This window comes from Nelusetta ayraudi, unplaced genomic scaffold, assembly GCF_046127955.1.
Source record: "Nelusetta ayraudi isolate G7.1 ecotype Tasmania unplaced genomic scaffold, CSIRO-AGI_Nayr_v1 ptg000048l, whole genome shotgun sequence".
In the NCBI taxonomy this organism is placed as follows: Eukaryota; Metazoa; Chordata; class Actinopteri; order Tetraodontiformes; family Monacanthidae; genus Nelusetta; species Nelusetta ayraudi.
Window position 1 is genome coordinate 4113890 of NW_027466098.1, and position 15308 is coordinate 4129197.

The 15308-nt window shown below is 42.9% G+C and overlaps 1 protein-coding gene across 1 annotated transcript; it reads left to right on the forward strand.

The window, feature by feature from the left end:
• The first annotated feature begins 965 nt into the window (after window positions 1-965).
• Window positions 966-14404, forward strand: wsb1 (WD repeat and SOCS box containing 1). Its single transcript, XM_076035829.1, has 9 exons — window positions 966-1278; window positions 2603-2771; window positions 3720-4003; window positions 4194-4325; window positions 5244-5344; window positions 7672-7844; window positions 8508-8621; window positions 10997-11104; window positions 11759-14404. Exons 1-9 carry the CDS (start codon window positions 1239-1241, stop codon window positions 11919-11921), a joined length of 1284 nt encoding a protein of 427 aa, XP_075891944.1. The 5' UTR covers window positions 966-1238; the 3' UTR covers window positions 11922-14404.
• Window positions 14405-15308: the final 904 nt, after the last annotated feature.

Genomic DNA, 15308 nt, shown 5'->3' on the forward strand with positions numbered 1-15308 from the left:
CAGAAAAATAACTCCAGCCGATCGTCAGCTTACAGTGAATTTGGTCTGTAGATGATTTACTTTCGTTGCAATTTGAATAAGAATACTGGACTGAATGGCAGATCCCAAAAACCCAAACAACGCTGCCCTTCAACAACATAATACAAGAGCTTCATGATTTATCCCCCCAAAACATTCCTCACTCCTACAGTAACTAATAATAATACTAATAATAAGAATGATGATACTACTACTACTACTACTACTACTACTAATAATAATAATAATAATAATAATAATAATGATAATAATAATAAAATCACATTTCTAACGAAGCACTGGTAATTTTCTGTTAACACGAACACCACAATTTATAGCATAAGTACAAGATAGCAGGTACAGCTCGGTACGGCTCCAACATTTCCTGCCACTTAAAAATGAAAAACTGACCAGTTAAGGAGCTGGCAGAATTGAGACAGGTCCATGTAAAAGAATCAGAAAAGGCAGATTCAACCAACCTATCTTAGCTGCTCGTAAATATATTAATGTTGATATTCAAATATGTAAATAATAATCCTGTTTAATCGGGTACTTCAACACTGTAAATGCATTCAGTTCATTGAAATGCACGAATTATTTTCCGTAACATGAATTTACTACCGAACGTGAATTGCTGTATCTGCACTGCTGCACCTTGCCAGTAAGTGGCAGTAATACACCATCGTACCGCTTCCTGGAAAAGAGAGAAGAAGGAGGTTGGGCGAAAGTAGAGCAAAAAAAAAAGAAAAAAGAAATACAGGGGCGGTCTTAGTAGTATTACCATGGAAACCGTGCTGACGTATCACATTCCCTCCCCCTCCCTCTTCCTGCCCTCCTTTAAAATGCTAATGACTCGGCAACATCCAGTCACGGAGAGAGCCTCTTCACCACCCGCCTGTGTGGAATTTGATACCTCTAATTACGCGGTAAACTCTCGGCAGTCGTTTGAAGCCGTTGTCCGAGGGCGACGCAATAATAACAGATCGAGGCAATTTATACGGTGAAAGAAATAACGGGATTGAGGAGGTCAAAAAAAAAAAGGCGGACTGCGTTTTTCATTCGGGCGGAGGGATCCAAGCTGAGCGGTCGTCTGAAAAGAGAAGAGCGAGAGAGAGAGCGGAGCGGTTTCTCTTGTTTTCGCTGCAGTCATCGTTGAATTTGTTTGATTTTATTTAGATCGTACTTGGACTTTTTTCTCTCAGGTCTGTGTCCTCATTTAGATGGCAAGCTTCCCAGAATATGTCAGCCAAAATGATATAGGTAAGTTAAAGCGTTCCATTTCTTCTTCTTCTTCTTCTCGACGTTCGCGTCCGAGGTGAAAACCGTGCGACGGTGACACTATTTTCACTCTTCCCCCCCCCACCCCCCTCCGTTATTTAGCAAGCTGCCTTGTAAGCGAATAATCACAATTACAGTATTTCATGTGAGACCTTTATTGTTCACGTGACTTTACCGACGTTCTATGCAATTTGAACGACTTAGCATCGCGGCTAGCGCTGCTGGCCGTTGGAAAGCAGCCGACCGAGCCCCATTTAAGGTTTCACTTTTTTTTTTAAATGGCCATTTGGTTTTATGTCCCCCACCCCGTTCTAATGTTAGCATTTTGTTACGTAAGTTTGTTGTTTTCACTCTGTTCTCAATTGCATAAGAGGTGGATTTAGCTTTCGCTGAGTTGGTCGGATACTGAGAATCCTGGCCGGGTCGCTTTGGCTTCCCTCCCCCACATACCAGCCGGGGATGATTCATATCTCTGTCGTCCCTCTCGCATTACTTCAGCTTCCAGATGTCAGCCACAGCGAGCGCACGTTCCTCTCATTTTACTGAAGTGTAGCAAGTCGTGAAACCAACGAACTCTCACTGGGAGAGAAGCTTGAAGTCGAACGTCTTTGTTCTCCTATCAACGTTACATTTGTGCACCGCATGGGGGGGGGGGAAGGACCTAGATTTGTTGCGTGAACGTACAAGCGTGTGGCCAATATCACGTCTAGTTGTGAAATTGTTAACTGTGGAGTCATTTTGGAAACTTCGTCATTAGTGTTGGAGAACGTTTTGCAATGACGACGTCTTTCAACCATTTCCGGACTATTAAACACAGTCACGATCACCAGCGAGCAGATTTGGTTGATCTGAGTGTTAAATTTCTATTTTTTAATTCCAAATGACATATGGCCTTGGATTGTTTGTTGGAAGTCTCTCGACCTGCTGCAGACACATTATTGTTAGAAAACATTTGTATTGGAATTGTGTGCGGTGTGCCTGAGTTGAAAACGTTTTTGTTTGAAGTGGATTATGCCGGCCAATACTTGATGTGTCACTGTTGGTTTATGGAACGCCTCGGCTGTTTACCTTGCTCGGCCTCCCCCCACCCCCATGGCTTTTGCACGAACTTTGTTGTGAAGGCGGCGCAACCAATCAGATCCCTTCATGTGAACAAGCCTACTTTTGAGCGATTGACGTCGCTGCGAGTGAACCTCGAAAGTCCAAATGGCTCGTAAAAAATGTTAATAAGTTACTTAAAAGGTTTATGGGTGTAGCTGAAGTAACCCCGATATGGTTGTTGTTGTTTTTTTTCCCCCTTTCCTAGAGAAGGCTAAGTTCATCGGTGAACTCCCGGTGCCTGTTGCTCCCTTTGAGCAGAAGTCAGGACGCGAGGCCTGGACCGTAGCCTTTGCACCCAATGGTTCCTACTTTGCTTGGTCTCAGGGGCATCGCATCGTCAGGCTCATTCCTTGGGCGAAATGTCTGAAGTCTTTGTAAGTATCATGTCAAAATGATTTTAATACCAGGTAAAACTAAATGTGCAAGTCATCAGTGGTGCGGCAACATAATCATCTGACTTGGTTCAGTCAGTGTTTTTTTTTATTTTTTTTTTTAAGATTAAACTTTTTGCTTGTATGCCAAAGTGTTTTTGTAATTTGAAGTCGTCAGGAGTCAGTTGTTGCATGTGATAGTACAGCCATCATTCCAATGAATGAAAGTGATTGTTATGAACGTGCCAATAAATCTGATTGTAAGTTATATTATATTTTCATATTGATTGTCTCAAAAAGGCACTAATACAAGTTACCTTTTACTCTTAACATTGTCACAAGTGTTTTATATTTTGAAAAACAAAAAACAAAAGCAGATTTAAGACACTTTCTTTAGTATGCAAAAGCAGACGTGAATAGCGGCAAAAGTATCAGCCACACCCATTAAGTGTCATTCTGTGCTGTTTTGCTTTTTCGTCGCCGCACTTCTTTGCTTGCGGGAGCAACGCAGCAGTTACTTGAGCTGGTACTTCAAACAGCCGTCATATCCCTTGTTCAGCAACGGTCTCCCAGTTTGTACAGTTTGTCTGCCGAATCAGCAGAAAGTGTTAGGGAATAACAAGGACACATGACTTCATTGCCATTCCAGATTGTCTATCCAAAAAGTTTTGTTTTTTTTGGTCAGTGCCGTTTTTCTCCACAGCCACTCAATGCAAAGCCTCACAGGGGGAAGGGATTCTTCTCCTTCCCCTCGTCTCAGGCTTACTGTTTGACAGAAGGACTTCACTCGGCTCTGCCGTATTATGTGTCATTTTTTTTGGGGTCTGAATTTCCATGATTTCGTGCAGGTGTTTGCAAAAACATGGCCTGGAGATCACATGACTGCAGCTACTCTTCACAGTGACTCAGACTCAGCAAACACTCTGGTTGTTCTTCCTCTCTTGCCTCCAGCTCGGTGAGCCACGGCGAGAAGGGCACCAACGCCTCCAGCCCGCGGGACCTGACCCATCAGAACAGCCCGGGGGGCCAGGTGATCCCGACAGCTGGCGAGCCCCCCGAGCACACCATCGACTGCGGAGACATCGTCTGGGGCCTGGCCTTTGGCTCGTCGGTGCCGGAGAAGCAGAGTCGCTGCGTAAACATCGAGTGGCACCGCTTCACGTTCGGCCAGGACCAGCTGCTGCTGGCCACCGGCCTCAACAACGGTCGCATCAAGATCTGGGACGTTTACACTGGTGAGGCTCACACAGGGGTGTGTGTGTGTATTCTGCTTTTCACAATGCAGCCTTGTGTGAAGTTGTTTTATGTTTCATTTTCTCAGAGAAACAGAAAGCTTGTTAAGATGACAAAGTATTTGCTTCTTTCTGTCTTGAATTAGTTTGATATGAGACGTTGTTAAACGTGAACTGAAATTGTTATTTACAGGAAAACTGTTGCTCAATCTGATGGACCACACTGATATTGTGAGAGACTTGACCTTTGCACCCGATGGCAGCCTGATGCTGGTCTCTGCATCTAGAGACAAGACTCTCCGTGTGTGGGATCTCAAAGATGACGGTAGGCAAATGAGCTTTTCTGTTAAATTCTAGCAATACATTCTGAAAATCTGCTTTTATTATTAATAAGTGCCAATAAGTGTGTTTTTGGTGTTGATGACTAAAATGTACATGTTAAATAGAAATGACCTGAACTTTATTGAGGTAACAAAAATGTTTTCTCAGTACTCAATACAAATAGGACAAATACTGCATAGTGCGACGCAACATAAAGTACTTTAAATTCTAATAAAGTATTAATACTTATAAGCTGTTTAAGATAAAAAGCTTAAAAATATATTAATTTCTTCAAGTATTTGTGTGTTCTATCTTCTGCTCCTCACTATACAAAGTTGTGGGAGTGCTGAAACTCTTTCATTGTTAGGCTTTGTTTACTCTGCTAAAACCTTCCGCATTGAGTTGATTGGCTGGCTACGTTTTTCAAAAAAAAAAAAAAAGGACGACAGCTTAGGCGAAACCATGGGAGGAGGGGCTGAGTCACACAGTTTGACTTCCCTACGTGCAGTTTTCCCCAAACATGCGTTGGTTCCTCTCCTGCATGAAAACAGCATTCTGGGCAAATAAGCCGCGTTTTAATTCGATTCTGTTTCAGTTGGCCAATTTTGTGATTCTGTTACTGCATCAACAAGAATTGTTATTTATTTAGTGAATTTACATGTGACTTAAAAAAGACATCTAAGACATTTTAGCCAAAATAGAATGAGCCATTTGGTGAAACTACTGCCCACCACCATCCGGTCTGCCAACACAACCAGTGGGTGGTGACAGATTGCGGAATACGCAGCAGAATGCCGGAATGAACATGGTTGATGATGCATGATGACTGTCATTCCCTGGTAGTAGTGAGTGATTAGAACTTGAACCACCATGTTAAAGAATGCAGACTGATTTTGCTTGTTTGTTTTCCCTGCGTCGCTAGGTAACATGGTGAAGGTTCTGCGGGGGCACCAGAACTGGGTGTACAGCAGCGCCTTCTCGCCAGACTCCTCCGTCCTTTGCTCGGTCGGCGCTGGCAAAGCTGTAAGTAAAGACGTTCCGTCCTCTGCACTCTACGGCTCGGGTTGTTTTGCTAATCCTTGCATTTGCTTGTGACGAGTTGCACCCAATCAGCGTCCTAATTGAAATAGCTTGTCATTTTCTCTGCCTTCTCATTTCAACTTTGAAAGCGAAATATAATTGTGCCATAAGTTGAATAAGCTATTGCTGAGATTCTGTTTTTGTTTTTGTTTTTTTTTGCATTGAAAAATGGCTTTTGGTGCTTCAAAGTTTGCATGTAGACTTGTGTTTTTTTTCACTGTTTACCATAAAAATAATCTTGTAACAAATGTAGTACACAACTAAAACATGTTAGTGTTGGTGGGTATAGAACCATGTCATAGCAGAAAATACTTTTTCTTTTTAATTTTGAAAGAATACTCTCCTAAAAATAACTTGTATATTTGCAGTGAAACTAGTATTTCCCCCGCCCCGATTTCCATCTTAAGCCAGGCACATTTCTCAATCCTGATTACGTAGAAATTCCATACTTGGATTATATTTTTTTTAAAAATAACGCTATCGTAAACGTCAAGCTAATGCTAGACAACGTAGTAGCTTTGTTGGGCTTTGTGTGTCCCTACAGTGTGTGTGTCTTGCTCTCCCTGTCGCAGGTGGTGGTAGAGCTCAGTGTGTGATTGGTTTTGAACGGAGCGCCGCGCTGACATTTTGAGCAGCCGGTGCAACCGAGGGGGACGCACTGTGCGCACTGCCCGAAAAGGCTGCCCGGGCTTGGGGCAGTCTGGCACATGACCTGCAGGGGTCAAGCTGTACGTAGGTGCTGCTCCGTGTCTGTCTTACCTCTGCTGTCGCAGTTCCTCCCATTTATTTTGTTTATTTATTTTATTTCACTTTTCCACTAGAACTGACTGGCCGTTAAAAGTTAGATTCGGTAGAAAGTGGCCGGCCACGCGGTAACTTCCAGATGTGCTGTTGTTTTTCTTTTGTTTTTTTCTCCTTTCTGAACCAAACAAAGACGACCCAATGTTTCTGCCACTGGCAGCAGCGGGCAGTGGGGGGGAATGAGAGTAGTGCCTTTTCCAGAATTCCTCAGCAGCACTTTCTGTCTATTTTTTGAGACAAACAATCAGACTCTGATAGCTCCCTCATGTCCGAGGTTATTTATCACAAGAGGAAGAAGAACTCCACTGGAAATTCCCTTCCGTGTTAATGTTTGTACTGGGGATGCACCGATACCACTTTTTTCACAGAACGAGTAGCGAGTACTTCTTTAACACCAGTACACATTGTTCTGTTATTGGAACCACATCCCTGAGCATGCAAGTGTCACTGCAGTACAAAGACACGTTTGACAAAATTGTCATATACATACATATACAACTTGTATCGCTGTTGTAGTAACGGCACGTATTTTACGAGTACGAGTAGAATACTCAACCCCCGGTATCGATCGATACCCGATACTTGCATCAGTGTCGGTGCATCCTTAGTTTGTACCAGGGCCATTTTTGGTGAATGTATTTGAATATGTAGCTACAGCACAGACATGATAAACCAAAAGCCTCTGGAATTTAAAATATATATATATATTTATTACAACTTATTAAGATGTAAAACAAAATACAAGTAAAAGTACAAACGATACAAAATCCGACCAATCTGGCTGTTTTTCCAGACAGGTGATTAGTTTTTCCTCTCAGTTTGTAACAGTATGTGTGCGTGTACAGTATGTATGTGTGTATGTATGCATATGTGTACTTTGCCAGAGGCTTCAACCCCTTTGGCCATAAAATATTCTTCTCTCTTGCAGTATCTGCCTCTCTTCGTAGGCTTCTGCCGGAGGTGCGAGCCTATTGTAAACACAGTGCACTAAAACTCTGAAAGGGGGAAACCAGTGGAGTAACATTATGTTACCATAAGTTACTACTTGTTTTTTTCTCTTTTTTTTGTCTAGACTTCTCTCGTTAAGATTTATGCCAGTGTTTAGACAATATTTAATGTGTAAGTTAAAATTGACCCTGTTCCTAGTAATTATATTTTAAAGCTGCTGGATTGTTAACTAATATTTGTTGATGTAAGTGAACTGTTGCATTACACCAGAAGACTTGCTGCTGCTTCAGCATGTGCTCTTTTGATTGATTTTTTTTTTTCCTGGTTAACTGGTTAAGGGCTACAAAACCATACAATGACATAACTGTTTCTAATTCTGCTTTTAATTGGTGCTGCTTAATTTAATTTTGTAAACGCTCTATGTGGATGAATTAAAAAAAAAAAAAAAAAGTAAGATTGTGTGCACATTTACTTGCAAGTATCACTCCATTGGCTATAACCGTCCTCCCTTCGCGTTGCAGGTGTTCTTATGGAACATGGATAAGTACACGTTAATTCGGAAGCTGGAGGGGCATCACAACGATGTGGTGTCTTGCGAGTTCTCGCCAGATGGGGCACTGCTGGCCACAGCCTCGTACGACACCCGGGTCATCCTTTGGGACCATTACAAAGGCACAGTGCTGCTGGAACTCGGGTATGGAACTTTTTTCAGCATTTGAAAAAATAAATAGTCCAAACAAAGGAACGTAAATGGTCAACGAATAAACACGCTGTACTTTGTTGTTTAATAATGGTTCTGCTAAATCTGATTTGCCTGTTTGGATTTTGACCTTCTCGGGGAATTGTGACCTGATGAATACTGAGACATTCTTAGCAGCGACTGAAATGTATCGCTCCGATTTTACCGGATATCGTCTCTGGCTTTTGGTAAATCTTTACCTCTGCAAGCTAATGATGATTTGGCCAGATCTAAAGTCGCAGGTGATTGGCTTTCACAATATCGAGGTGTGACATAATGACACTCGTCCACGTTGGAGTGAAAATTGGAATCATGCCTCAGAAGTCTAAATTGTGGCTCCACATCATTGAGGTGGATTAGAATGATGTAAAATGCAACATGTTAGCCAAGGATGTAGCGGCAAAGGACAGGAATCCAACAAACTTGATTTGGAGGACATCCTGATTTGAAGCACCACTAATACGGAAAATAAGTTTTGTGCTGTAACGGCAATGTATTTTTGTTGCCATTTGAGTTTGCTTTAAAACACTGGGTTTCAGAAAAAAGTTGAGGCTATTGAGTGATTTACAACAGGACATGCAATCGCTAAATTGGTGTGGCTTGTTTCATCCTCCCCAGTCACCTTTTCCCTCCTCCATCGCCCATTTTCGCGGGAGGAGCCAACGACCGATGGGTTCGCTCCGTCCGCTTCTGTTCCGACGGCCGCCACATTGCCAGCGTCACTGATGACAGGTGAGACATTGCCATCTCGTTTGTTTCCACAGATGTTGTTTATTTTGAACAACATCCCTCAGCATGTCTTTCTAGAGCTTGGAGTGATTGTCACAAGTTTCAGTCAGTTCAGTCCAAACACAAATTTAACAATAAGGTCATACATTCGCACACAACTGGTGTTGGTGTTGTGGTATCGGCACGTATTTTACGAGTAGAGTACTCAACCGAAGTATTGGTACCGATACCCAACACTGGTATCGGTATCGGTGCATCGCTAGTTTTACCTCTTAAATGTTTTCACTCTTGGTGCTTCACAACTTGGATGAGTGTTTCATTGCCCAAACCACATATTAGGCCACTGCATTTTTGGAGGGGTCTATATTGAAATCCCGATTATTGGCAACATTTTTCAATTAAAGACGCTGTATTTACTGAACGAAGAACTTTTGGCAGCAAAAGCACATACTTGAAATGTGAAATTCCCAGGGATGCACAATGTTTTTTCAAGCCGATACAATAACCGATAAAATATTTATGTTTAGTCATTTTAAATTTAGATTTACTTGTACTTTGTGCACACCTGGAAGTAAGAAAAACTGGATTTAACAGATTTTACCTGTAGCTTTCTCCTAACAAAATGTCAAGAGATCACTACTATTAACAAAACCTGAACAGTTTCCAGAAATACTTTATTATAATAATATAAAAAATAAATAGTAATTTTTAAACGAACAAACAGGCACACTGTTTAGCCTGTAATCACTGCTCTAAAGTAAAAAAAAAAACAAGTTACAGCAAGGTCTCATGTTGTCCCTTTTGTGTTAAATATGTCAGCGGGAAGCAGATAAACAAGTGCACTGTAATGATCCCGGTAATGGTCCTTGAAAAGGCCACAGACTGAGCCGTTATGCCTGGAGTGGAAACCCCCCCCCCCCCCCCCCCCCCCCCCCCAGGAAGGTCAGCTTAACCAAGCCTCTGCGTGAACAGCACGAGCAGAAAGAGCCTCACTGTAGGCCTGTTTTGGAAAAACCTTACTGAAAGTCATGAGTTTTAATGGGACTCTTAAGAGCCCTGAAACAGTAGGTCGGTCTGTTTGGACAGGTCACATGACTGTCACAAGGCCGTGATTAAGCCCCCGACCGCTGTCTGGCCAAAGTGTGTGTGTGTGTGTGTGTGTGTGTGTGTGTGTGTGTGTGTGTGTGTGTGTGTGTGTGTGTGTGTCTTTTTTACAGGATTTTTTTTTCTAACAGAGGTCTTATTGTCCGCATTGCCGCGACGCACCTTTTTGCATAAATAGCTTGACCCCACACAGTAGAACAGGATGGAAAACATAACATGATATTTATCGAGCGCACCTTCCAACAGTCTGGCGAGGCAATTCTCAAAGCCGTGGGAGTGAGCCACTTGTCGTCATTGGAGTGGAGGGGAGGTGGGAGGCAGCGGTTGGACTTAGGTTGGTGGGGGTGGAGGGTAGTAGCGCTCTCGCTTCTGAGATCAAGGCAGTCAATGCTGAAGGTGACACACGCCAGTCGCTGCTTTTGCCACAGTTAAAATCTGGATTGACTTGTTTGAAGGTCATCTAGTTCAAGGGTGGGCAAACATTTTGACTGCCAAAATGGGTTCTAAAATTTGACAGCGGGGCTGGATGCAGTGTTTTGGTGATCCACCTCATAGGAGAAAAAAATACACCATGGGATATGTAGAAAACGTGCTTTAATGACTTTGAAGCCCCACAATATTTAGCTCTTTATTGAAATGATTCTTAAAACACTGAAAAAAAATGCACAAAAAATACATCTATTTTATAATGTACTTACTATTAATATCATTTCTTCAAGTTTGGTTTAAGGGCTGGATTAGCTTCGCGGGCCACATATGGCCTTGGGCCATAGTTTGCCCATGCCTGAGCAAGATGTTGAAACATCCCGGCCAGTGGGCACTCTTTATTGTATCTGACTTTTGGACTATTTAACATTTGACCTGCCGCCAAGTTCTTTTTAAAACGTGACTCGTTCTGCTCAAATGTTTGTCTACGCCACCTCACGCCACGTCCCAGAAACGTGCACATCCAGAGGCGAACCCTCCCAGTGGGCCGACACTGGCGTCGGTATTGTTGCATCCCTTTTTAGTTTAGTTTATTGCAGTTGATCACCGACACATTTCTCCTGCAGCTCCCCTCATTTCTACACCAACACAAATACCGCTGCACCACTGGGTACAATGATTGGCAAAGGGTCACGTCTTTTCAGTCTAAAAAAAATGATGTATTCATAGGTTGTGGCAACATAGGTTGTGGCAAGTTCATGAAAATTCAAGTGAAGTTTTGAGATTTGGCCAATGAGAATGAGTGGGGACCCCATCAATGACCCCCCCCCCTTCCCTCCTTCCGCTAGGCTGGTTCGTTTCTGGAGCCTGGAGGATCGAGCCCCCCAGGCCATCGCCACGCTGCCCAATGGCCTGTGCTGTGCCTTCTCTCCGGAGGGGAGTGTCCTTGCTGCGGGGTGAGTGAGACTCGGTCACACCTTGCCTGCCCAATCACACACACACACACACACACACACACACACACACGGTGCAACAAGTTCTCCGTGTTTGGTCCTGGCACATATCATGAGTGGTCCCCACTTCATGATAACCAGCGTGGCGTTTACTGTCACTTTGGGGTTTTTTTCTCTCTCCCCTTTTCTCTTTAACTTTTTTTTTGATTGCTTTTCATCTACCTTCATATATTTGTTACAGCTTAGTTCAACTATCAATGTGTATACGAACAAGGAGTGGCTGCAATATTCAAATGGTTACATTCATCAGAGAAACAAAATAAGGACACCACCAAAATAAAGGATAAGAATAAGATTGATCCCTCCCTCTCTCCCTCCATCTATCCATAGAAGTTCCAATTGTTATAAGTTTAATTTTGTGTTGTTCAACCACAATTCTCACGAGGAGTACTAAAGAAAAATAAATGAATAATAACATTGAATAAAATTAAATTAAATTTGTATATTTGTAAGAACAAACAAACTGGGGTCACCGCTGCTAACCACAGCCTTATTAATCTAATCATCTGGATTCAATGGTATTTGTAAATTCTCATAATATTCAAAAAAGAGGTCCCATACCAAATCTCTTTCTCTCCCTCTTATTTTTTCCCCAAGGACCCGTGACGGTAGCGTGCGCTTCTGGGAGTGTCCCCGTAGCATCTCCAGCCTGCAGCACCTGAGCAGGATGGCCTTCCGCCGGGTGACCACCACGCAGCAGGTGGAGGCGCTGGCCATCCCCAAGCCCCTCCGCGACTTCCTGCTCTACAAAATCATCTGAGCCCCTCACCCGACTCCCCCGCCACCCCTCGCCTGACCCCTGAACTCCGCCCCCCACACTCACACTCACACACACACACACACACACACACACACACACACACCGGCTCGGCTCCTTTGCTCGAAGCTGAAAGAAACTGAAGAACTGGCAAAAGGACAAAACCAGGAACCAGGGCGGGAGCAAGAGTGAGACCCCCCCACACCAACCCAGGACCCCACCCCAGGGTGCTTGTTCATTTGTACATATTTATTTTTGTAAGACTCTCAGAGTCCAGAGCACCAAGTCTACCCATGAGGTCAACTTTCTTTGTCGTTTGCCAGGGCTCCCCCTCCTCCTTATCCCCCCACCAGCTAATCAGTGTGCGTACCTTCCAAGTGTTGCTCTCCACCAGCTGCCTCCCCACCCCCTGCGATTCTAATCTGCCTTCCTTTGCACTTGACACGGGAAGTGTTCCCAGTGGTGCTCAGCCGTGTCGCAGCTTGCGTCGTCTCCTCTCACCTTCTCCATCTCGATCCATTATTTATTTCTGAAGCGATGGCGATGGTAAGGGCGATGGTATCTTTTTAATTGGACACGGGGTCAAGGGGGGATTCTTTTTTATTTTTATTTTTAACTTTTTTTATTTATTTTATGCTTTTCCCCCCCCGCCATGCGGACTAACTTGCTGTGATCCGTTTTGGTGATTGATCTCTAAAGGAAAATGCCTTTGGTTTTTAAATTCTAAACCAATGAAAAGTCCCAAAGTGCAGTCTGATGTTTGGAAAGACAATCAAACAAACAAAAAACGTTGAGCTGAGATGTACCCCCCCCCCCCCCCAAGGTGTCTGCCGCCCCCCCCCCCCCCCCATCAGGCCCGTTGGTTTGAAAGTGGAGTTGCTCAAGCTGTAGCAAATCAGGGGAGGTTGAGAAGATGTAACGACACTGAGGCAATTGCGTGGAATGTGAGCCTTTTAAGGTTTCAAGCAGGTGATCATTTGCAACAGCAGTATTTAAAAAAAAAAAAAAAAAAAAAAAGAATGAATAAATAACTGTTGCGTTAAAAGTTCTCTTTTTGTATGGCAAGTTGATGGCAGCGTTGGAACGTCCCGGCCAACACATCTGTTTTTTTTTTTTTGTTTTCACATCATTCTACATTTTGTCAAAGCAAGTGTCTGAGAGAAAGTCGTTCCTTCGAAGACACATAGAGGCAACCCGTTCAAACATGGACGTCGGCTTTCAAACTACGCTCAATTCAAAAACGTCTTAAGTTTCAAAACCTCAACCAGAAAAAACTGCACCCGGAACTCCAGCCCGGGTTTTTTTTTTAATATATATATATATATATAATTATTTTTAGTTGTTCTGTGTTTGAGAGCATGAATAGGCTGTGGACGTGTTTCACCAGTTTCTTTCACTGTTTCTCACCGTCTGTCGCTCTCTCTCAGCAGTTTTGCCTCGTCCCGAAGTTCCACCAAAGGTTGTTGCGACCTCTCACTCGGTCGGCCTTGCCCACACAGATCTCCAACTTTCACCCCCCCCCCCCCCCCCCCCCCCCCCCCCCAACACTGCGTCATTCATGGTGATTTTTTTTTACATTGAAAGCATAAAATCTGTAACAGAACTTTGGCTGTCATGTTCGACGTGTTCAGCATGGCGAGGAGCACGGAATGCAGCACTTCTTGTCTGTCCATTATTTAAACTTTTGTTTAGAAAAAAACCCTGAAAAGTTCCTTGCGATTGTTTGTACATATACATTTTTAAATTCCAATGAATATATCGCTCTTTATAATCTCTTTGTTGCCATTGCAGATTTTTTTTATGTTAATGTATTCTCTTTTTTTTGTTATTTGTTGTCCTCTTTAATGTGAAAGCTCCCCCACCGACACGGGGTGGAATGCTGAACAGATGGGACGCTGCTCAGACCTAGAATGAAGAAGAGCTGCAGCAGTTTTGCTGCTTGTTCTCGTCAGACTAACGATTGAATTGCTCCATTTTTTTTTAAAGTAACAGTTCCAGAAGATCTCAAAATTACCAAACCAGCCACTTTCATATACACCTCCACTCCTTACCCCCAACCTAAATGTGTGCATATGATAATCAAGAGAAAATGCAGCATATTCATCATATTTCCTCACCTTCATTGACTGGTTTATAAGGATGGTAAAGTGAGCTTTCAGTTTTTCCTGCGTAGGAGGCAGGTTGTACTGCAGCTGTAAACCTTTGATAGCAATAACTGGTCTGACGGTGTCGATGCCAAAGGTTTTCTTTGTTTGTTTATTTCCTTCTGGGCCGCAGCGACATGGGGTACCCAGCGCTCGCCGCCCGTCTCTACCTTCAGCCTTTTCAATGGGAGGGGTGGGGACAAACCATTCTGCCTCAAAGAGATGCAAGTGTGGATATGGTTAAATACAGTATATCAGATATATGAATGTATAAAAATCCTGTTTTTTTTTCATGTAGTGTATGTGTGTTATGTTTGTAGTTTCAAATAAAGTCTTTTCGACAACGCGTGCGTCCTCTCAGCCTTTTTTTTTATCCTTTAGTTTTGCTGAACTGACTGAAAAGATCAGTTTAAAACCTCTAGGATACAAATTTCAGCGGAGGCAAGAGGTCACAGTGTTTCACGACTCATTCACTGCTCTTACATTATCTCACCCAAGTCAAATGTTAATATATTTAACAAGCAAGGTAGGTAAGAGGGTTTCTTCAGCCAAGTGTTGTTCTTCTTCCCCATTTTGGCATCAGTCTTGTGAGACAAGTCACATTGGTGAAAACTGAAATGTTTTTAATTTGAGATGTATTCCCATTTAAAAACAAAACAAAACGCAATATATTGAAAAACTGCTTTTTTTTTCTCTTTGTAAAATGTGTTTTATTGGTAGAAGTCCTACATTTAGGTTGACCCACTTACCTGCCCTCGCCTGCCCTAAAATGCAGAGTAAAATTCCAGCTTATCTCACTATGAGCTCCTCTTTATTTCCGCAAATGGCTCCATAAAAATTAGCGCATGTTTTTCTTCGAGTTGGATTCATAGTAGTTAATTTTTTTATGAGTCGTAAATCAGTCATAGTCACGCGTTCTCTTTATCTCTACACGTGATCGTTTTATGTGCAGTTTTAACTGCTATTGCAAATAATACCTCGGGATCTCTGATTTAGATGATTGTAGTATTATTTCTTCTTTCCCCAACAGGAAGTGAAGTTGTCATCAAAAACAAATCCATAAAGATGTGTGAGCCGGTGGTGATTGGAATATTGACAAAAAACAAACACTTAGCGGCTCAGAACATCTGTGATAACAGGACTTGAGACTCTCAGTGCCTCGGACGAGTGTCAGCTCAGCTGGATGGAAATCTACCAGCAGCCTCGACACACACAATCTGTGTGCACATTAACAGTGATGGGGTTT

What these genes read in the sequence shown, in the direction of transcription:
- wsb1 (XM_076035829.1), top strand. Translation starts at nt 1,239, where the DNA reads ATGGCAAGCTTCCCAGAATATGTCAGCCAAAATGATATAG. An exon ending in TGTCAGCCAAAATGATATAG is followed by an intron (nt 1,279 to 2,602) that starts GTAAGTTAAAGC and finishes CCCCTTTCCTAG; the next exon opens with AGAAGGCTAAGTTCATCGGT. An exon ending in ACAGTGCTGCTGGAACTCGG is followed by an intron (nt 7,845 to 8,507) that starts GTATGGAACTTT and finishes CATCCTCCCCAG; the next exon opens with TCACCTTTTCCCTCCTCCAT.